Source organism: Eucyclogobius newberryi, unplaced genomic scaffold, assembly GCF_026437365.1.
Source record: "Eucyclogobius newberryi isolate DKJ021-1_F unplaced genomic scaffold, fEucNew1.0.hap1 SCAF_21, whole genome shotgun sequence".
Lineage (NCBI taxonomy): Eukaryota > Metazoa > Chordata > Actinopteri > Gobiiformes > Gobiidae > Eucyclogobius > Eucyclogobius newberryi.
Genome location: NW_027315846.1, coordinates 28,461,093 through 28,483,407, shown reverse-complemented (window position 1 = coordinate 28,483,407; position 22,315 = coordinate 28,461,093). Strand labels below are relative to the sequence as shown.

Sequence of the window (22,315 nt, the reverse complement as noted above, 5' to 3'; positions counted from 1 at the left end):
CGCACTTTTTTTTTTACATAGTTTTGGCCGAGGTGCGACTTATTTGTGATATTATTCGTTTTTTTCACACTAGCAACCACATTTCACATGACAACCGCAAGAGGGCTCTAAAGCGACGCAGCAACGCTCTCGGCACTTCCTCAACCTCCGGAGTTTGTGGAGTTGTTTAGAAGTGACACTGAGGTTGTGATTGATTGTACAGAGTAACACGCGCAGTAATGTATGTACAAGTCAAATCGGAACTGGTCAGAGGCTGCGTTCACACTTTCGCAAACACTGCATCAAAATTGGGACTAAACCGAGGCTAATCCTGGAACAAAACCTGAACCAGGACTAGAACAGGACCAAACCAAAGTCTTCAACAAGGACCATGTATGAGGTATGAACGCAGGTTTCTCTTCAGCGCTAAACTAAACTGAACTCTGTGTCGATGCATGTGCTTTTGCCGGTGCCTATTGTCTGGTTTTGAAGAACAGACCGAGGACTGCTGTTAAGAAGTGACACAGAGGAAGAAGAATTCAGTGGATTTAGTGATTTGGGGTAAAACTGATGCTTTGGTAAACTTGTTAGCATGTTATTTATGCTATAGTTACCTGAATAACTGTTAATATGTTACGTTAACATACCAGACACTTACCACAGTTCTGTCTGTAGGTCATGTAGCCGAATGTTACGTTAGCATGTTCACCTATTCACCATGTTGTTGTGCGAGGACGGTGCCCTGGGGCGCCCCCACACTGCAGGTCTAAGTGTCAGACACACAGTTTCGGGCTCTCACAAACTGGGGTCGGTCTGTGAGGTAGTCCAGGATCCACTCTGCCAGGTCATACTCCACACCAGCCGTCTCCAGCTTGTCCCTCAGGAGCAGATGGTGTTGAAGGCGCTGGAGAGATCAAAGAACAGGATCCTCACAGAGCTGCCAGGCTTCTCCAGGTGAGAGAGAGAGCGGTGCAGCAGGGAGATGACGGCGTCCTCCACTCCGATGCCAGGCCGGTATGCAAACTGCAGCGGGTCCATGGCTGGGCTCACGGTGGAGCGGAGGTGGTCCAGGACCAGCTCCAGTGTCTTCATCAGGTGGGACGTGAGAGCTACCGGCCTGAAGCTGTTGAGGTCTTTGGGGCGCGGTGTCTTGGGTACAGGTACCAGACAGGAGGTCTTCCAGACCTGTGGTACCACCCTCAGCTTCAGGCTCATGTTGAAGACATGCTCCATAACTCCACACAGTTCATCTGCAGGACTTAAGGAGCCTGGGGCTGATGCCGTCAGGTCCTGCTGCCTTCCTCACTTTAATCCTCTTCAGCTCACCCCTCACCTGTGCTGCTGTGACAGTCAGTGGTTGGCAGGGGGACTGTGTGCTGGGGGGATGGGTGAGTCCAGGCGAAGTGGGGAGCTGATGGTCCGGAGCAGAGATGTTAAGAGGGATGGGTGTGGGCCATTGTCCAGCTGTGGAAGAGGGAGCAAGCAGCTATGCAGGGGGAGGGGTCTGTGCAGGGGGAGGGGTGGGTTATTGATCAAACCTCAGGAAGTGAGCGTTTAAATCGTTCACCCACTGTAGGTCCCCCTCTGTCTGGGCAGGGGGGACTTTGAAGCCTGAGATGGTTTTCAGGCTCCTCCACACTCCCTGAATGTTCTTCTGCTGCCGCTGCTCCTCCATCCTCTTCTTTTAGCTTGCTTCTGCCTGATCTTCCTCCTCAGCTCCTTCTGTACAGTCTTCAGCTCCTCCTTGTTCCCCGACCTGAAGGTTCTCTTCTTTTTCTTCAACAGAGCCTTCAGTTCACGGTTAATCCGCGGCTTGTTGTTTGGAAAACACCGCACCGTCCGGGAGGGAACAGTGTTCTCAAAACAGAAGTTAATGTAGTCAGTGATGCACTCTGTGATGGTGTTGATGTCCTCCCCATGTGGGTCATAAAGCTCAGTCCAGACAGTGGTGCTGAAGCAGTCCCTCAGAGCCTCCTCGCTCTCAGCAGACCACATCCTCACCTCACGGGACACCACAGGCTGCCTGCGCACGATGGATTCATACACAGGCCTCAGATGTACAAGGGTGTGGTCCGAGCTGCCCAGGGGAGGCAGGGGGGAGGAGCCTCCTTGGTGTTGCCAAAGAATAAATCCAGTGTTTTAGTGTCTCTGGTGGGGCAGATAACATACTGGGGGGATGTTGGCAGGACAGAAGAGGGAAAAGCGTGATTAAAGTCACCGGAGATGAGGAAGAGAGCCTGAGGGTGCTTGTTTTGCAGTCTGCTTGTGGTGGAGAACAATGCTTCACAGGCATTGTCAGCGTTAGCAGACGGGGCTACGTACACTGCTATTACAATAACGTGTGAGAACTCCCGGGGCAGATAATATGGCCTCATGCTAACGGCTAACAGTTCAATGTCTCTGTTACACAGTTGTTCTCTGACTGAGCAGTGGCTTGACCTACACCACCTCTCATGGACAAACACAGCCAGGCCTCCACCTCTTCTCTTTCCACTCTCCCTTGTTCTGTCCGCGCGCAGGAGATGAAAATGGTCCAAAGCAACAGTATGATCCGGGATTTCTGGGGTTAGCCAGGTTTCTGTGAGCAAAATGATGCTAGAGTCTTTATATTTCCGTTCGTACCTTGTAAGACTTGCCAGCTCCGCTGTCTTATTTTGAAGGGACCACACGTTTCCCATGACGACCTTTTGTACTGCGGGTCTGAAGCAGCTCTTCTTTTCCCGGAGCTTGGCACCAGCTCGCCGGCCCCTCCGTGCCTTTCTCAAAATCTCTCCCGGGATGGTGTGCTTCCTCACGGGAAAAAGAGACAGCCTGGCAGCTCTGTGAGGATTCTGTTCTTCGATCTTTCCAGCGCCTTCAACACCATCCAGCCGCTGCTCCTGAGGGACAAGCTGGAGACGGCTGGTGTGGAGTATGACCTGGCAGAGTGGATCCTGGACTACCTCACAGACCGACCCCAGTTTGTGAGAGCCCGGAACTGTGTGTCTGACACTCGGACCTGCAGTGTGGGGGCGCCCCAGGGCACTGTCCTCGCGGCCTTTCTCTTCACCCTTTACACTGCAGACTTCAGACATGACACGGACAGCTGTGTCCTGCAGAAGTTCTCTGATGACTCTGCCATCATCGGACTCATCACGGACGACGATGACGCGGAGTACAGAGGACTGGCGCAGGACTTTGTGGACTGGTGTCAGCGGAACCACCTCCTCATCAACGCGGGGAAGACCAAGGAGATGGTGGTGGATTTCCGCAGAAGCCACCCCACTGCCCCCTTACCAGTGAACATCCAGGGACGGGACATTGAGAGAGTGGACTCATACAAGTACCTGGGTGTTCATCTGAACCACAAACTGGACTGGACTCATAACACAGACGCACTGTACAGGAAGAGCCAGAGTCGGCTCTACCTCCTGAGGAGACTCAGGTCTTTTGGAGTGACAGGGCCACTCCTGAAGACCTTCTACGACTCTGTGGTGGCATCAGCCCTCCTGTACGGTGTGGCCTGCTGGAGCAGCAGCATCACAGAGAGGGAGAGGAAGAAGCTGGACAGAGTCATCAAGAAGTCCAGCTCCGTCCTGGGCTGTGCTCTGGACTCGGTGCAGGAGGTGGGGGACAGGAGGGTCCTGGCTAGATTCACATCTATGCTGGACCATGAGTGTCGCCCCCTGCAGGACACTCTGTCCGCTCTGGAGAGCAGCTTCAGTGAGAGACTGATCCACCCTCGCTGTGTGAAGGAAAGGTGTCGCAGGTCTTTCCTTCCTGCTGCTGTCAGGCTTTATAACAAACACTGTTAGTCCTGAACACTCGCAATACTGACCTAACCATGTGCAATTCTGTCATATGTGCAATTGCTGTTGGAATTCATGTGCAATTCATGTGAAATTCATGTGCAATCTATGTGCTGTCGTGACACATATTCATGTGCAATTACTGTCGTGATCACATGCAATGGTATTTATGTATTTATTTATTTATTTGTCTATGGGAGTTTTTATTTATTTATAGGAGATCTTCTACTGAAAGTGATTTTCAGACTTCCTATAAGTGATCTGTTCTTCTGTATCTACCTCTGTATCTACCTGCGTTGCACCAATGAAATTTCCCCATGTGGGACAATAAAGGAATATCTTATCTTATCTTAGACACAGCTCCGGCGCCGCGCAGCGCGAGGAGCTGATCCATAGAATAGACACGCCGGGGGAGGTGGAGGGGGGGCGCGTGTCCCACACACATCGCGGCGACAGGAGAAAAACACAGTAATCCAGCTGAATAAAGTCCAAATCAACGTGTGCCGGTAAAATGTTTCAGATGCTGCTGCTGCTGCTCCAGTGATGATGATCCAGACCTAACCATCTGTTGGTCAAGTCAACTATTCTGAAAAGCCCTGCGAGGCACCGGCTGTCGTGATTTTGGGCTGTAATTGTTTAAAAGCCTGAAGACAAGACGAGTGGTTTTGCACTTTAACAGAACGAATACACTTAACATTCTGAACAGATGGTCATTAAATGTTGTAAATTGTCATTGAATACTGTAATAATTGACATCACAGTTTTACATTTGATTATTAGGACAGCCATACTGGCAGTAATTTCTCCATCCACCTGTTATTGGCTGTTATTGAGTGTCTGCTTATGTCATAAAGCAGAAACTGTATGTTCTTGTATTTTAGGATTGTAGGATTTTTTACACGTTTCAACTCCTTGACATTTTCACCGATTTCAACAAGTTATACCTCTTTACGATCGCTTTCACCGTCTTAGGGGGGCTATTGCTTTTAACATTTTTATATATTGTACTTTTTTTCAGTATTTGCAAAAGTAAATTGCTAATGCTAATACTAATGCTAGTGCTAACGCTAATGCTAAGCCTAATGTCTGCCTAGTAAGGTGTTCATTGTGTACATGTCCTATGGCGTCAGGCCATATGTTCCACCGCCCCTGAGTTGCTTTAAGTGGCAGCGCTTTGGGCATATTGCAGCGGTCTGCAGAGGGAAGCAAAGATGTGGTAAATGTGCAGGAGATCACGAGTAAGGGAAGTGTGACCAAGGAGCAAAACTGAAGTGCTGTAACTGTGGGGAAGAACATAGCTCTGCCTAAGTTTAGCAAAAGAGCTGCTGAGGTGCAGAAGATTAAGGTCTCTCAAGGTATATCCTATGCGGCTGCAGTCAAGAAAGTTTCAAGTAATGAGGTTAAAGTAGATACAGAGAGAGGAGCCAGCGCTGCTCCCAGCCTCACCGCGTAGTGAGTAATGAGTAATTACAGGCCCATCTCTAATCTGACATTTTGGGGCAAAGTCCTTTAAAAGGTTGTTTACAACAGATCACAGATTTCCTCCTTATAAACAACTAATCTGATGTTTTTATGTCATGTTTTAGACCTCATCACATGACAGACTTATCCATGCATTTGTCTCCAGTAGATAAGACTTCTATAACGGCCGCTCACTGGCCTCTCCAAACGAGCTGTAAAACAGCTGCAGTTCATCTAGAACGCTGCTGCTCGGGTCCTGACCAGAACCATGAAGTACCATCACATTAGTCCTGACTAGAACCAGGAAGTACCATCACATTAGTCCTGTTCTCAGGTCTCTGCACTGCCCCCTGTGGCTCAGAGAAGAGACTTTAAAGCAGCTCTGCTTGTGTACAAGTCTCTCTATGGCCTAGCACCAAAGTACATCTCAGACGTGTTAGTGCCATATGAACCTTCTCAGACTCTGAGGACCTCAGGGACCGGCCTCCTGCTGGTGCCAGAGTCAGGACTAAACATGGACCGGCCTCCTGCTGGTGCCAGAGTCAGGACTAAACATGGACCGGCCTTCTGCTGGTGCCAGAGTCAGGACTAAACATGGATCGGCCTCCTGCTGGTGCCAGAGTCAGGACTAAATATGGACCGGACTCCTGCTGGTGCCAGAGTCAGGACTAAACATGGAGCGGCCTCCTGCTGGTGCCAGAGTCAGGACTAAACATGGACCGGCCTCCTGCTGGTGCCAGAGTCAGGACTAAACATGGATCGGCCTCCTGCTGGTGCCAGAGTCAGGACTAAATATGGACCGGCCTCCTGCTGGTGCCAGAGTCAGGACTAAACATGGAGCGGCCTCCTGCTGGTGCCAGAGTCAGGACTAAACATGGACCGGCCTCCTGCTGGTGCCAGAGTCAGGACTAAACATGGAGCGGCCTCCTGCTGGTGCCAGAGTCAGGACTAAACATGGACCGGCCTCCTGCTGGTGCCAGAGTCAGGACTAAACATGGACCGGCCTCCTGCTGGTGCCAGAGACAGGACTAAACATGGACCGGCCTCCTGCTGGTGCCAGAGTCAGGACTCCTGCTGGTGTGTTTCAGTTTTATGCAGCTAAAATCTGGACCATTCTTCCTGAAGATGTGAGACAGGTTCTGCTCTGACAATGTTCAAATCTAAGATAAAACAGTTTTGTTTGGCTGTGTTTGACTGACAGGATTCTCTCTTCTTTCATGTCTTAAACTGTTTTGTGATTTCTGTCATGTTTTTGTGAATTTTGTGAATTGTGAAGCATTTTATATTTCCTTATTGTACCAAATTGTAAAGCAACTGAATTTGGAGATGTGATGAATGACTCTGATCAGTACTTCTTAATGTGTCCACAACAGTACAGATGTCAGACAGTTCTCCGTTGCCTGACCTGAACCTGGTGCAGCGCCTCCAGCCTCTGCTCGTGGTCCTTCTTCACGTTCTCCAGCTTCTTCAGAGCCTGCTTCTCCTGCTGCAGGGCCTTCATGTCGATCCTCTGGCTCTCCATCTTAGAAAAGAACTCGTCCACTGCCTAACACAACGTAACAACACATGTCTGTCATCATCATCATCATCATCATCACTGCAGTGGTTTTAAAACTGAGAAGAACAAAGTCGATGCTGGCCTTATCAAAAGAGTCAAACTCCAGGTAAGCGCTGGTTGCATGCTGGACGAAGAGGAACGGATGGAACTCATCGTATCTAAAAGGACAGAAGGACCATTATAAATGTACATAAACATCTTCTGCCATTTACAGGAAAGAGACCAGTTCAAATCGTTGTGTTTCATCAGTTTGATCACAGTTGTATTTGGATTATTCCTGTATTGTCCTGTATATATATATATATATATATATATATATATATATAGTTATATATATATATATAGTTATATATAGTTATATATATATATATAGTTATATATATATATAACTATATATATATATATATATATATATAACTATATATATATATAACTATATATAACTATATATAACTATATAACTATATATATATATATATATATATATATATATATATATATAACTATATATATATATATATATATAGTTATATATATATATATATATATATAGTAGAGAGGGGGTAGTGTTAACAGGACACTCTTATAAAAGAGAGCTTGCCCTCAAGGGCCCTTCCTGTTCCCGTATGTCCCAGGGACAATGTTAAAGGTTAACATTATCTCTAGGTGGGTTTTTGGGTGGTTTGTGAAGTTTCAGAGATCCATTTTGAATGGTTTTATCTGAATAAATAAAGGAACCTGGCAAGAATACTTCAAGTACTCTCAAACAAACAGCTCGATGACAAATACTGCAAAGCATCTTCCACAATACTCACGTGAGCAGCTCTTCACTAACTCTGCCTGGAGTCAGACTCGGTTTCTTCTCTGTCTTCTGAATGATAAATCCCTGAAGACACAAACCAGACTCTGTATTCTGTGTGACCCGAGGTGTGAGACCCGACGTGTGTGACCCGACGTGTGAGACCCGACGTGTGAGACCCGACGTGTGTGACCCGACGTGTGTGACCCGACGTGTGTGACCCAACGTGTGAGATCCGACGTGTGAGACCCGACGTGTGAGACCCGACGTGTGAGACCCGACGTGCGAGACCCAACGTGTGTTTGACCCGACGTGTGACCCGACGTGTGAGACCCGACGTGTGTTTGACCCGACGTGTGTGTGACCCGACGTGTGTGTGACCCGACGTGTGAGACCCGACGTGTGAGACCCGACGTGTGAGACCCGACGTGTGTTTGACCCGACGTGTGACCCGACGTGTGTGTGACCCGACGTGTGTGTGACCCGACGTGTGTGTGACCCGACGTGTGAGACCCGACGTGTGAGACCCGAAGTGTGTTTGACCCGACGTGTGACCCGACGTGTGACCCGACGTGTGTGTGACCCGACGTGTGTGTGACCCGACGTGTGAGACCCGACGTGTGTTTGACCCGACGTGTGACCCGACGTGTGACCCGACGTGTGTTTGACCCGACGTGTGACCCGACGTGTGTGTGACCCAACGTGTGTGTGACCCGACGTGTGTGTGACCCGACGTGTGTGTGAGCCGACGTGTGTGTGTGTGACCCCACGTGTGTGACCCGACGTTTGTTTGACCCGACGTGTGTGTGACCCCACGTGTGTGTGACCCCACGTGTGTGTGACCCCACGTGTGTGTGACCCCACTTGTGTGACCCCACGTGTGTGACCCGACGTTTGTGTGACCCGACGTTTGTGTGACCCGAAGTGTGAGACCCGACGTGTGAGACCCGACGTGTGACCCGACGTGTGACCCCACGTGTGTGACCCGACGTTTGTGTGACCCGACGTGTGAGACCCGACGTGTGTGACCTGACGTGTGTGACCCGACTTGTGACCAGACGTGTGACCCGACGTGTGTGTGACCCGACGTGTGTGTGACCCTCTCAGAACATAGGACATACTTTGCCATTGAAGTTTGCCGTCTTCTCCATGTAGATCTCTGCCAGCTCCAGAGCTTTGTGTATCGCTGGAGCCACTGAAAGAGGAGGAGCTTGTTTGAACAGTCACAAGTAGGGGTGTGTACCGCTACGACGGACCGGATCTGGACTTGTAAAAACGTTTCGGTTCAGGTCCAAAAAAAAACGAAACCCCGATGATTCGGTTCTGGACTCATTAAAAATCTACCGCTCACATACTATATCCTTTACGTTCTAGAATCTAAACCATCTTAAACCTTCCATAGATCGCAAAATTAAAGACGCGAGAGACCGAACATTCGGGAAGATCGCTGGCTTAATTGAAGCGTTCTAACCGCCGCGTGCGTCGCCACTTGTGCCGCTCCGTGAGTTAGTTTAAGACGCTTGTTAAAGGAGCGGGTGGTTGCTTCGGGTGTAAATATTGTAACTTCTCGCTCAGGTCAGTAATGCTGGTTTAGTGCTCACAAGTTGTCACTTTATTTCTTCTCTTTGATGGAACAGGAACATCAGAAACCACCTCGTCTCCTGAGCCGCTCTTAGCTCCGCCCCAGAGACCGCACGCACGCGCACTAGAGACTAGGTTTGCTACAATATGAATGAAATAACTGTATTATGTTGTGATGTAGCATTTATTTAGGTGGGTTAATGTGCAATATACATATTTATACATCTAAGTAAATACTAAGTCAAAGTAATATTGTTTAATTGCTGGATTCATTAATTGGAGCTTATATTTTGTAATAGTATTTGTATTCTATTAATAAATGAATATGGTCTTGTGTTTAATGCTGTTAATATGATGTATTGTGTGTAGTGTAAAATATTTTCATATTCTATTTTTGATACTGCTAAGTTGATTGATTTATAGTGGTTCGAGTTGACTTTTATGCTAGTTTTTGAAGGTTTTTACATGACTTTGATGCCAATGGATCTGCAAAATTAAAGAGTGGAACTGTATCTAAAGCATTAAACTTCAAGTGTGGGGGCCAGCCCAGTCAAACCAGTAACACACTGGACAAACATAGTATCAGCTGAAACAGCTGCTCCAATACCAATACTCAACATGCTCTTGTTCCTCTAGTAAAACACATGAATGTGTGTTAGCTAGTAGCTTGTGATTTGTAAGTTGTAACTTCTGTTAATAAACAGTGAATAAACCAGATAAATTGAGTTTATTTCAATCTGCAGTTAAGCCTTGTGTTTGATAGTCGTCCTTGTTTATGTGTCCTCAACTTAATTTAGCCAAGTAGCTTGTATTACGCTGTTATAACATTATGCAAAAATGGCATGAGTTCAGCCGGACTCATTAGGTCCGGACCTGAACCTAAACCTCTGGATTTGAATCCGGACTTGAACCTGAACGTGGGTTTAGGTATGCATCCCTAGTCACAAGCCTCATTTTGGCTCTTTGACCTTTGACCTACCCTCTGCAGCATCCACCTTGTTGTCCACTTTAGCTGAGCCGGCCAGTCCAGCTTCAATCAGACAGTGTTCCATCAGAATGGCTCCATAGGCTGGAAAAGGAGAAGAAAATCTACAAGTTCCATAAAAATACAACGTTCACAGATAATTACACAAGAACTATTGTCTATAAAATAAAGATCTTCTAGAGGCTAAACTTACGCAGATGAGGGTTCAGCACCCGCTTCACCTGCTCCCCATGTGGTGCTTGGCTCAGAATGTCTGTGAGTCTGTATATGACATAAAACATTTTCATACAAGTCATTAGGGCTGTGAAGGGCGGGACTGCAACCCTAAATGACCTCTGGGATGACCTTCTCAAGGAAGGAGCGATGAGGGGGCGAAGACGCAGAGGCTAAAGTGAACAGCACACGGAGCGATGACGCAGAGGCTAAAGTGAACAGCACACAGGGCGATGGCGCAGAGGCTAAAGTGAACAGCACACAGGGCGATGACGCAGAGGCTAAAGTGAACAGCACACAGGGCGATGACGCAGAGGCTAAAGTGAACAGCACACGGAGCGATGACGCAGAGGCTAAAGTGAACAGCACACAGGGCGATGACGCAGAGGCTAAAGTGAACAGCACACAGGGCGATGACGCAGAGGCTAAAGTGAACAGCACACAGGGCGATGGCGCAGAGGCTAAAGTGAACAGCACACAGGGCGATGGCGCAGAGGCTAAAGTGAACAGCACACAGGGCGATGACGCAGAGGCTAAAGTGAACAGCACACAGGGCGATGACGCAGAGGCTAAAGTGAACAGCACACGGAGCGATGACGCAGAGGCTAAAGTGAACAGCACACAGGGCGATGACGCAGAGGCTAAAGTGAACAGCACACAGGGCGATGACGCAGAGGCTAAAGTGAACAGCACACAGGGCGATGGCGCAGAGGCTAAAGTGAACAGCACACAGGGCGATGACGCAGAGGCTAAAGTGAACAGCACACAGGGCGATGACGCAGAGGCTAAAGTGAACAGCACACAGGGCGATGGCGCAGAGGCTAAAGTGAACAGCACACAGGGCGATGACGCAGAGGCTAAAGTGAACAGCACACAGGGCGATGACGCAGAGGCTAAAGTGAACAGCACACGGAGCGATGACGCAGAGGCTAAAGTGAACAGCACACAGGGCGATGGCGCAGAGGCTAAAGTGAACAGCACACAGGGCGATGACGCAGAGGCTAAAGTGAACAGCACACGGAGCGATGACGCAGAGGCTAAAGTGAACAGCACACAGGGCGATGGCGCAGAGGCTAAAGTGAACAGCACACAGGGCGATGACGCAGAGGCTAAAGTGAACAGCACACAGGGCAATGACGGGGCGATGACGCAGAGGCTAAAGTGAACAGCACACAGGGCAATGACACAGAGGCTAAAGTGAACAGCACACAGGGCAATGATGGGGCGATGACGCAGAGGCTAAAGTGAACAGCACACGGAGCGATGACGCAGAGGCTAAAGTGAACAGCACACAGGGCGATGACGCAGAGGCTAAAGTGAACAGCACACAGGGCAATGACGGGGCGATGACGCAGAGGCTAAAGTGAACAGCACACAGGGCAATGACACAGAGGCTAAAGTGAACAGCACACAGGGCAATGATGGGGCGATGACGCAGAGGCTAAAGTGAACAGCACACGGAGCGATGACGCAGAGGCTAAAGTGAACAGCACACAGGGCGATGACGGGGCGATGACGCAGAGGCTAAAGTGAACAGCACACGGAGCGATGGCGGGGCGATGACGCAGAGGCTAAAGTGAACAGCACACGGAGCGATGGCGGGGCGATGACGCAGAGGCTAAAGTGAACAGTACACGGAGCGATGACGCAGAGGCTAAAGTGAACAGCACACAGGGCGATGACGGGGCGATGACGCAGAGGCTAAAGTGAACAGCACACGGAGCGATGGCGGGGCAATGACGCAGAGGCTAAAGTGAACAGTACACGGAGCGATGACGAGGCGATGACACGGCGATGACACAGAGGCTCAAGTGAACAGCACACGGAGCGATGACGGGGCAATGACGCAGAGGCTGAAGCGAACAGCACACGGAGCAATGACGGGGCAATGACGCAGAGGCTAAAGTGAACAGTACACATGCTACAAAATGACCAGATGCAGAGTTACAGCTCTAAACATCAGCATCAATGGTCTCACGAACATAACAAGTTTCAAATTTTAAGTTACGTGACATAAATGCAAATGAATTAACTCTGACAAGTTAATTAGTCCTTCATATATTCTTTATATACAAACAGAACAGTTTGGACTGAAGTCAAATGTTGCTGTTTTGGGGACAAACTTATGAGAATTTAAGAATGAAATGTTTTATTTTAAGCAGAAACTCCGTTGTCATAACATTTATTTAAAAAAATAATTGATATACTTTTAAATGGTTTACGGAATCTAAGAAAGAAGAAAATAATCGATAGATGACTTGATTACTAAAACAGTTGATAGCTGTAGCCCTAAGGGATATTTCTGCACTTACAGCCATTACAGATATTTCACATTTGTCTTATAAATGAACCTCAACCAATACATTTAAAGACATGTGTTAACATGGGGCAATAATAGTGAATAAATAAATAAAATTGGATAGGAATGATAGCAATAATGATATTAACATAAATGAAAAAGCAGAGAAAGATTGAGTTGAAGTCATCTGAGCTGTGCCTCTGTCGCTCAGACTCTTCTCAGACTAGAGCCGCAGATTGAGAAGGACTTTTGGATGATATGCTATATGCCCCCCGCCCCCTCGCACCGACGTCCCGCCCCCCTCACGCTGACGTTACCGTTCCAAGCTGATGAGAGGTTCTGGAGGCCGGGCGTTCTCCACCGGGTAGCGTTCTCTCACTGCGATCTTCACGTCCTCTGCCTCTGCTGTACGGAAGCGCAGCAGGTTCAGAATGGTGTACTCGAAGTCTGTCAGGATGATGTTACCCTGACAACAGATCAGAGTCTTCAGGCTCAGGTACAGCGGCTTGCAACGTACTCATACTGGAACCTTTACACATTTTGTCACGTTTTAACTTAAATAAATTAAATTGGCATTTTTTGTAAAAACGCAAGTTTAAAGCTGGGTTAGGTTATAAAAGACTTCAGGCTTTGAACATCTCACTGAGGTCAATCCATCATCTAGAAATGGAAAGCGTTTGGCCCAACTACAAACCTACAAAGACATGGCCGTCCACCAAAACTTACATCTGAACAAGGAGAGAACTGATATCAAAGACAGACAATCGTCTAAAATGGAAGGAAACGTGCAAAGGATAAACAAACATGGAGGCGCTCCCACGATTTTACACGTTTTAAAATCATATTTGTTGAAAAAGAGCCAAGAAAACGAGGTGAGAAAAGAAAGTATTTGTTTTGAAGCCTTTTCTAGTCTCATTATAAAACATTGAGCTTTCGATGAAACATAAATGTGTAGAATCAAAATGTTCTTCCTGCAGAAGACATTAGTGTTTTTTGTATTTCTGTAACTTACCCTGTCATAGAGCTCAATGATGAGGTGATAAGCAGCTTCATCTGAGCCAAACTGCATGTCCACCATCCTGTCCATCCCCAGCTGCTTCACCTGAGTGAGCCGCCGAGACCTCAGGTGTTTACGGCACTGACAACAGAGAGAACAATGACACAGAGCCCAGAGAACAATGACAACAGAGAGAACAATGACAACAGAGCCCAGAGAACAATGACAACAGAGAGAACAATGACACAGAGCCCAGAGAGCAATGACAACAGAGAGAACAATGACAACAGAGCCCAGAGAACAATGACAACAGAGCCCAGAGAACAATGACAACAGAGAGAACAATGACACAGAGCCCAGAGAGCAATGACAACAGAGAGAACAATGACAACAGAGCCCAGAGAACAATGACAACAGAGCCCAGAGAACAATGACAACAGAGAGAACAATGACACAGAGCCCAGAGAACCATGACAACAGAGAGAACAATGACAACAGAGCCCAGAGAACAATGACAACAGAGAGAACAATGACAACAGAGCCCAGAGAACAATGACAACAGAGAGAACAATGACAACAGAGAGAACAATGACAACAGAGCCCAGAGAACAATGACAACAGAGAGAACAATGAAAACAGAGAGAACAATGACAACAGAGCCCAGAGAACAATGACAACAGAGAGAACAATGACACAGAGCCCAGAGAACAATGACAACAGAGCCCAGAGAACAATGACAATAGTGGAGAGAATAATGACAAGAGCGGAGAGAACAATAACAAGATTGGAGAGAACAATGAACACAGAGCGGAGAGAACAATGACAAGAGTGGAGAGAACAATGAACACAGAGCGGAGAGAACAATGAACACAGAGCGGAGAGAACAATGACAAGAGTGGAGAGAACAATGAACACAGAGCGGAGAGAACAATGACAAGAGTGGAGAGAACAATGAACACAGAGCAGAGAGAACAATGACAAGAGTGGAGAGAACAATGAACACAGAGCAGAGAGAACAATGACAAGAGTGGAGAGAACAATGAACACAGAGCAGAGAGAACAATGACAAGAGTGGAGAGAACACGGACAACAGACCGGAGAGAACAATGACGGACTGGGATGCAAGATTCATCACCAATTAGGTTCATAAATCTATTTAAAGCTGGACAATTAGATTGCGATCGATGATGTTTATGTGGTGCTCATGTGTGTTCAATTGTATAACCAAAGAGAGGTAATTCTGATACAAACAGCTCATCGTCATGACGAGTCTGGTGGCGATATGTAACTTGTGAGTGTAAAGACAATAAGTAAACAAGAGAGTCCGCGGCGAGAGCGTCCGCGGCGAGAGCGTCCGCGGCGAGAGCGTCCGCGGCGAGAGCGTCCGCGGCGAGAGCGTCCGCGGCGAGAGCGTCCGACCCGCGGCGAAAGGCCAAGAAGAGTTGATGTGTCTAACTTATTTCAGCATTGCAATACTGCCTTCACCCATTAGCTAAAACAGTACACATTTTCATTACATACCAACATTGTTAATAAAATTATGGGTTAGGGTGAGTATTATGTTACAGAGCTGGTAATACATTTAAATCACTGTGTTTGGCTTATACACCATGTAATAGTGTGTTTAGACTTATACACCATGTAATAGTGTGTTTAGGCTTATACACCATGTAATAGTGTGTTTAGACTTATACACCATGTAATAGTGTGTTTAGACTTATACACCATGTAATAGTGTGTTTAGACTTATACACCATGTAATAGTGTGTTTAGGCTTATACACCATGCAATAGTGTGTTTAGACTTATACACCATGTAATAGTATGTTTAGACTTATACACCATGTAATAGTGTGTTTAGACTTATACACCATGTAATAGTGTGTTTAGACTTATACACCATGTAATAGTGTGTTTAGACTTATACACCATGTAATAGTGTGTTTAGGCTTATACACCATGTAATAGTGTGTTTAGACTTATACACCATGTAATAGTGTGTTTAGACTTATACACCATGTAATAGTGTGTTTAGACTTATACACCATGTAATAGTGTGTTTAGACTTATACAGATGTAATAGTATGTTTAGGCTTATACACCATGTAATAGTGTGTTTAGACTTATACACATGTAATAGTGTGTTTAGGCTTATACACCATGTAATAGTGTGTTTAGACTTATACACATGTAATAGTGTGTTTAGGCTTATACACCATGTAATAGTGTGTTTAGACTTATACACCATGTAATAGTGTGTTTAGACTTATACACCATGTAATAGTATGTTTAGACTTATACACCATGTAATAGTGTGTTTAGACTTATTCACCATGTAATAGTGTGTTTAGACTTATACACCATGTAATAGTATGTTTAGACTCATACACCATGTAATAGTGTGTTTAGACTTATACACCATGTAATAGTGTGTTTAGACTTATAGACCATGTAATAGTGTGTTTAGACTTATACACCATGTAATAGTGTGTTTAGACTTATACACCATGTAATAGTGTGTTTAGACTTATACACATGTAATAGTGTGTTTAGACTTATACACCATGTAATAGTATGTTTAGACTTATAGACCATGTAATAGTGTGTTTAGACTTATACACCATGTAATAGTGTGTTTAGGCTTATACACATGTAATAGTGTGTTTAGACTTATACACCATGTAATAGTGTGTTTAGACTTATACACCATGTAATAGTGTGTTTAGACTTATACACATGTAATAGTGTGTTTAGACTTATACACCATGTAATAGTGTGTTTAGACTTATACACCATGTAATAGTGTGTTTAGACTTATACACCATGTAATAGTGTGTTTAGACTTATACACCATGTAATAGTATGTTTAGGCAAAAAATTACAATGTGATAATATATTTTAAATAATAGATATGGAAGTGAAAAGGTGCTGACTTTCATAGCAAACCCTGACGGCATCATGTTCTTTGGCCATTCGAAGTCTGTGGAGTGGATCCGGGTTCCAGATTCTATCAGCAGAACAGCCTTGGAGTCAGGCCTGGCAAAGAACACAACGACACAAGTACATTATATTCAAGAGGCACAATTTATGAAAGGAAGTCAAATAAGAAAACGATGGAAGATCATTTATTTTATCAGATTTTGAATTTTAAATACTGGTGCTTGATGAAACTAATTATCTGCCATAAAAATCCCCTGCAATGTATTCACCTCACGATGTTGAAATGACAACAGCAGCTGTAATGGAGCAAGTAGAATGTACATTCAATAATAGAGTTTGTGTTCAGGCTGGCGTTCAGCTCCTTCAGTGTGTTCAGGCTGGTGTTCAGCTCCTTCAGTGTGTTCAGGCTGGTGTTCAGCTCCTCCAGTGTGTTCAGGCTGGTGTTCAGCTCCTCCAGTGTGTTCAGGCAGGTGTTCAGCTCCTCCAGTGTGTTCAGGCTGGTGTTCAGCTCCTCCAGTGTGTTCAGGCTGGCGTTCAGCTCCTTCAGTGTGTTCAGGCTGGTGTTCAGCTCCTCCAGTGTGTTCAGGCTGGTGTTCAGCTCCTCCAGTGTGTTCAGCTCCTCCAGTGTGTTCAGGCTGGTGTTCAGCTCCTCCAGTGTGTTCAGGCAGGTGTTCAGCTCCTCCAGTGTGTTCAGGCTGGTGTTCAGCTCCTCCAGTGTGTTCAGGCTGGTGTTCTGCTCCTCCAGTGTGTTCAGGCTGGTGTTCGGCTCCTTCAGTGTGTTCAGGCAGGTGTTCAGCTCCTCCAGTGTGTTCAGGCTGGTGTTCTGCTCCTCCAGTGTGTTCAGGCTGGTGTTCAGCTCCTCCAGTGTGTTCAGGCAGGTGTTCAGCTCCTCCAGTGTGTTCAGGCTGGTGTTCAGCTCCTCCAGTGTGTTCAGGCTGGTGTTCTGCTCCTCCAGTGTGTTCAGGCTGGTGTTCAGCTCCTCCAGTGTGTTCAGGCAGGTGTTCAGCTCCTCCAGTGTGTTCAGGCTGGTGTTCAGCTCCTCCAGTGTGTTCAGGCTGGTGTTCGGCTCCTCCAGTGTGTTCAGGCTGGTGTTCAGCTCCTTCAGTGTGTTCAGGCTGGTGTTCAGCTCCTCCAGTGTGTTCAGGCTGGTGTTCGGCTCCTCCAGTGTGTTCAGGCAGGTGTTCAGCTCCTCCAGTGTGTTCAGGCTGGTGTTCGGCTCCTCCAGTGTGTTCAGGCTGGTGTTCTGCTCCTCCAGTGTGTTCAGGCTGGTGTTCGGCTCCTCCAGTGTGTTCAGGCTGGTGTTCGGCTCCTCCAGTGTGTTCAGGCTGGTGTTCGGCTCCTCCAGTGTGTTCAGGCTGGTGTTCTGCTCCTCCAGTGTGTTCAGGCTGGTGTTCGGCTCCTTCAGTGTGTTCAGGCTGGTGTTCGGCTCCTTCAGTGTGTTCAGGCTGGTGTTCGGCTCCTCCAGTGTGTTCAGGCTGGTGTTCAGCTCCTTCAGTGTGTTCAGGCTGGTGTTCAGCTCCTCCAGTGTGTTCAGGCTGGTGTTCAGCTCCTTCAGTGTGTTCAGGCTGGTGTTCGGCTCCTTCAGTGTGTTCAGGCTGGTGTTCGGCTCCTTCAGTGTGTTCAGGCTGGTGTTCAGCTCCTCCAGTGTGTTCAGGCTGGTGTTCAGCTCCTTCAGTGTGTTCAGGTTGGTGTTCGGCTCCTTCAGTGTGTTCAGGCTGGTGTTCAGCTCCTTCAGTGTGTTCAGGCTGGTGTTCAGGTTCTCCTTCTGCTCAGTGACTGGAGCACCCCGAGTGTCACATTAAATGCAGTTTTTGCAAGTGTTTTTTAAAACAGGATTCACTACATGAATTGGTCAATTCGATAATTAAAGCACCTTTTATTGAAACGAGTGTTAAAAGATCGTTTAATAAATAATTTAACAAAAGTAGATTTAGTAAAAAACTGAAAACAATATTAGCTTATAAATAAACACAAGTGTAGCAGCGAGGCTGTTGTGTTCTTCTGCACCAGGTTTGATGGGAGGCGGCCTCTTGGAAACAGAAGGGTGGGGGTGAGTGTGCACATGAGCACTTTAAAAAAAGGGACTAATAGTCGCTTGAGTTTTCAAATCGGCAAAAAATCCTCTATTCTTCCTTTAATAACACCTTAATAACGCCTGTCACTTTAACAATCATTCAAACCAATAACCATCTGTACATTTTGATAAATACTCAGACCAAGTCTATCCTTTTATTAGTATATTTTTCATACTTCCATGCCTTATTTGACATATTTTGCTATTATTATTCATTGTTGTATGTTGCCCCTTAATGCTAAAGCAATCGCAGTCAACCCTTCTGATTGTGAATAACCTGGCTCATGGGTCAGAGGTCATGTTTATAGCTGACATAAGGTCCCTTTAGAACACTTAATAGAAGCTCATCTTAGCATATCTGAGATGATCCAAACACAGGCACATCCAGCTGTGGCCAAACTTTACAAAGGAGTTCTTACTTTTGCAGCCGGATGAGGTACGTCTTGTTGTCGATGTCGTACACGTTGTACACTCTCATGCCAATGTAACTGTGAGGAGAAAAGTACTTTAGTACACTCTCATGCCAATATAACTGTGAGGGGAAAAGTACTTTAGTACACTCTCATGCCAATGTAACTGTGAGGAGAAAAGTACTTTAGTACACTCTCATGCCAATGTAACTGTGAGGAGAAAAGTACTTTAGTACACTCTCATGCCACTGTAACTGTGAGGAGAAAAGTACTTTAGTACACTCTCATGCCAATGTAACTGTGAGGAGAAAAGTACTTTAGTACACTCTCGTGCCACTGTAACTGTGAGGACAAAAGTACTTTAGTACACTCTCATGCCACTGTAACTGTGAGGGGAAAAGTACTTTAGTACACTCTCATGCCACTGTAACTGTGAGGAGAAAAGTAGTTTAGTACACTCTCATGCCACTGTAACTGTGAGGGGAAAAGTACTTTAGTACACTCTCATGCCACTGTAACTGTGAGGGGAAAAGTACTTTAGTACACTCTCATGCCATTGTATCTGTGAGAACAAAAGTACTTTAGTACACTCTCATGCCACTGTAACTGTGAGGACAAAAGTACTATAGTACACTCTCATGCCAATGTAACTGTGAGGAGAAAAGTACTTTAGTGTCTCAGCACAAACATGTACCAAGCTAGTTAGCAGCAGGATCTAAGTGCACTTGCGGACACTTACTTTGCATTTATTTCGGCAATAACAGCCCTGATATCCACCGTGGTGAACCGGTTTTTCATCCTTATTTGAAATATGTTTTCCAATGATTAAAAGATGGACTTTAGGCGCCTCTCGTCACATTTGGAGCACATTAGTTTGTGTACGCCAGTGTACCACGCATGCGCACCACAGTCTTCCTCTACGGAAAATGGCATGGGCCAAACAAAGTGTCAGCTTCACGCCTTTTTTCTTCTCCGGGGTGAATGGACAGGTGCTTTGATTGATTAAGTGTTTAACGTGGATTTGTGAGGAAATGTCAAGAAGAATGGACTATTCCATGGAGTAAGAAGCGTATGTGTCGCTTTGGCTCAGCCTCGTGCACTGATGATGCACTACTCTAAGTGGCTGATTGACATTAAAAATCGTGCAGTTTTGCAAAATGTGCTTAAAACCGCCCGGAACAGCGACTCCAACCGCGGGGAGCGCGTGCCACATGTGCCCGGTGACAGCGGGAGCAGCGAGGGGCCGCCGCCGCCGGGTGAGGAGGACAACCCCGGGCTCAGCAACCACCTCTGGATGGAAGGTAACCGAGACAAAAGCCGCCCTGGTCGTGTTGTTCCCGGGCCTGTGCGTGAGCGCGGCCCGCGGCGGGTCTGGCTCTCCCCGCGGAGCGTTTCCCCGGCGGACAGAGCGGGCTCAGCGGCAGATCGAGAGTAAAGAGTCGGCTGCAGTTTCGGATTGCTCCACAGGTCAGAGCGCAGGGCGAAGCGTGCTCCGTTACCAAGGCGACGGGCAGCTAACAGGGCATCATAGCAGGTCTAAATAAAGCTAAAGGGGTTCGGCTAGTGTCGCGGCCATCTTGTAACTGCCGGAAGAGAAATATAATGTCAACATGACCAAAAAGACAAACATGAATATACACAGTATATAAGTATAATATACGACCATTCAGAATATAGTTCTATAGAATATAGTATACTATTGTATACAATGAATATAACTGAAGATATTAAAATAATGTAAATATATTTATTTATATAATAAATATTAATAGAATACTAATTATAAGTAAATAAATACTTGTCCAATAAGTTTATAGTTCAATTATATTTTAGCGTTTGAAAAATGTTTCTTTCCATAAAACAAACAGAAGAGGAAAAGCGGCAAAGTTCTTTATGACATAAATGATGGAAGACTCTGAGCGCTTTTATAGAAGGAGCCTATAAAATATGATTTAATAAATAACTAAAGAAATGCTTAAATTACGTGTTTTTTTTAAAGACAATTTACAGGAATTGTTAAATTATTTTATTAAAGCAAGGCGGGTGTGGCGGCGCGGGGTGTGGCGGGTGTGGCCGCGGCGAGGTGTGGCGGGGGCGGGGGATGTCGAGGGTTGATCTTTGCCGCTTGCTGCTATGGGTTAGTTAGGGTTTAGGGTCAGGGTTAATTTTTACAGGCGTTAGACACTTTTATAACCTGGTTTTATTTTCAAATCATTCGATAAGTTTGGCTTTGGTCATTTCTTTATCGGAGCGATACAAATTCTGTCCAATAACTGCATCTCATCCGTTCTATTAAAACACGGACCTCCCCTGGTTTCTCTGTTGTGGTGTTCACAAGCAACAGTAAAATGTGCTTTAGCATCTTTGTGAGGGAACACCATCACGCCCTCGCTTCATGCAGACCAGTCACTGCTCCTCTGCTCAGATGCCCTCCCAGTGTCACAGACCCAGTGTCTCCGAGCCTCCCCCGTGTATGTTCATAGGGTGTGTATCCGCTCATTCATGCGTCTTATGTTTTATAACGTAAATAGTGTGTATATATTTCTAACTTTTATGTAAATGTTTGCTTTATTGTTTTAGGCTGACTGTACACCGTCATGGGACGACAGGCAGCTAATTCTGGCATATTTACTGAAATATGTATTAATATGCACTGTCCCTGAAATAAATGAATATTCACCAAGAGTTCTAGCCTCCAAATTTAGTCATAATTAGAAAAACTAGAGAACCTTCACATAGACTTTACAAAATTACGTTGCGTATTTACAGTCCAAATATGGCTGCCGGAACTGCATGTCTGCTCCTGTCGTCGTTCCTCTAGCTTAATTTACACCACATTGACTGCGCACGCTAAAGAGTTAAGCTAACGACAGCAAGTCCTACAGCACTCACAAGCCTTTTAAAAGAAAGAGGCCGTGGGACAGCCCAAGAAGGGCCCCGAGAATGGCCCCGGGCTCTGGATACGTCTTTGGCTCATGAGCGACAGACATGCGGCCGCGGCGGAGGGACAGCGGGATGCACTGTGAGTGAGAGCCGGGCTCGGGCTGTGCTGTGCAGCCAGACCCTGGACCAGACCGTGGACCAGACCGTGGACCAGACCCTGGACCAGACCCTGGACCAGACCCTGGACCTGACCCTGGACCTGACCCTGGACCAGACCCTGGACCAGACCGTGGACCAGACCGTGGACCAGACCCTGGACCAGACCCTGGACCTGACCCTGGACCAGACC

At 46.5% G+C, this 22,315-nt stretch overlaps 2 protein-coding genes across 2 annotated transcripts in view; one reads left to right on the top strand and one right to left on the bottom strand.

Moving 5' to 3' along the window:
* The window catches only part of LOC140370243 (ribosome quality control complex subunit NEMF), a 76,557-nt gene extending 56,582 nt beyond the window's left edge, over nt 1-19,975 (bottom strand). The window contains exons 1-11 of the mRNA XM_072457305.1: nt 19,823-19,975; nt 19,093-19,161; nt 16,593-16,695; nt 13,676-13,801; nt 12,981-13,129; nt 10,345-10,412; nt 10,146-10,235; nt 8,707-8,780; nt 7,602-7,672; nt 6,869-6,944; nt 6,634-6,774 (exon numbers count right to left, since the gene is read on the bottom strand). Coding sequence (XP_072313406.1) covers nt 6,634-6,774; nt 6,869-6,944; nt 7,602-7,672; nt 8,707-8,780; nt 10,146-10,235; nt 10,345-10,412; nt 12,981-13,129; nt 13,676-13,801; nt 16,593-16,695; nt 19,093-19,161; nt 19,823-19,881 — 1,026 coding nt within the window. The 5' untranslated portion in view covers nt 19,882-19,975. The remainder of the gene's footprint in view (nt 1-6,633; nt 6,775-6,868; nt 6,945-7,601; nt 7,673-8,706; nt 8,781-10,145; nt 10,236-10,344; nt 10,413-12,980; nt 13,130-13,675; nt 13,802-16,592; nt 16,696-19,092; nt 19,162-19,822) is intronic.
* An 88-nt stretch (nt 19,976-20,063) lies between these two features.
* LOC140370234 (MAPK/MAK/MRK overlapping kinase-like) overlaps nt 20,064-22,315 on the top strand; it is a 56,372-nt gene continuing 54,120 nt past the window's right edge. Inside the window, exon 1 of the mRNA XM_072457295.1 lies at nt 20,064-20,384. Within this exon, the coding sequence (XP_072313396.1) occupies nt 20,186-20,384 (199 nt within the window). The 5' untranslated portion in view covers nt 20,064-20,185. The remainder of the gene's footprint in view (nt 20,385-22,315) is intronic.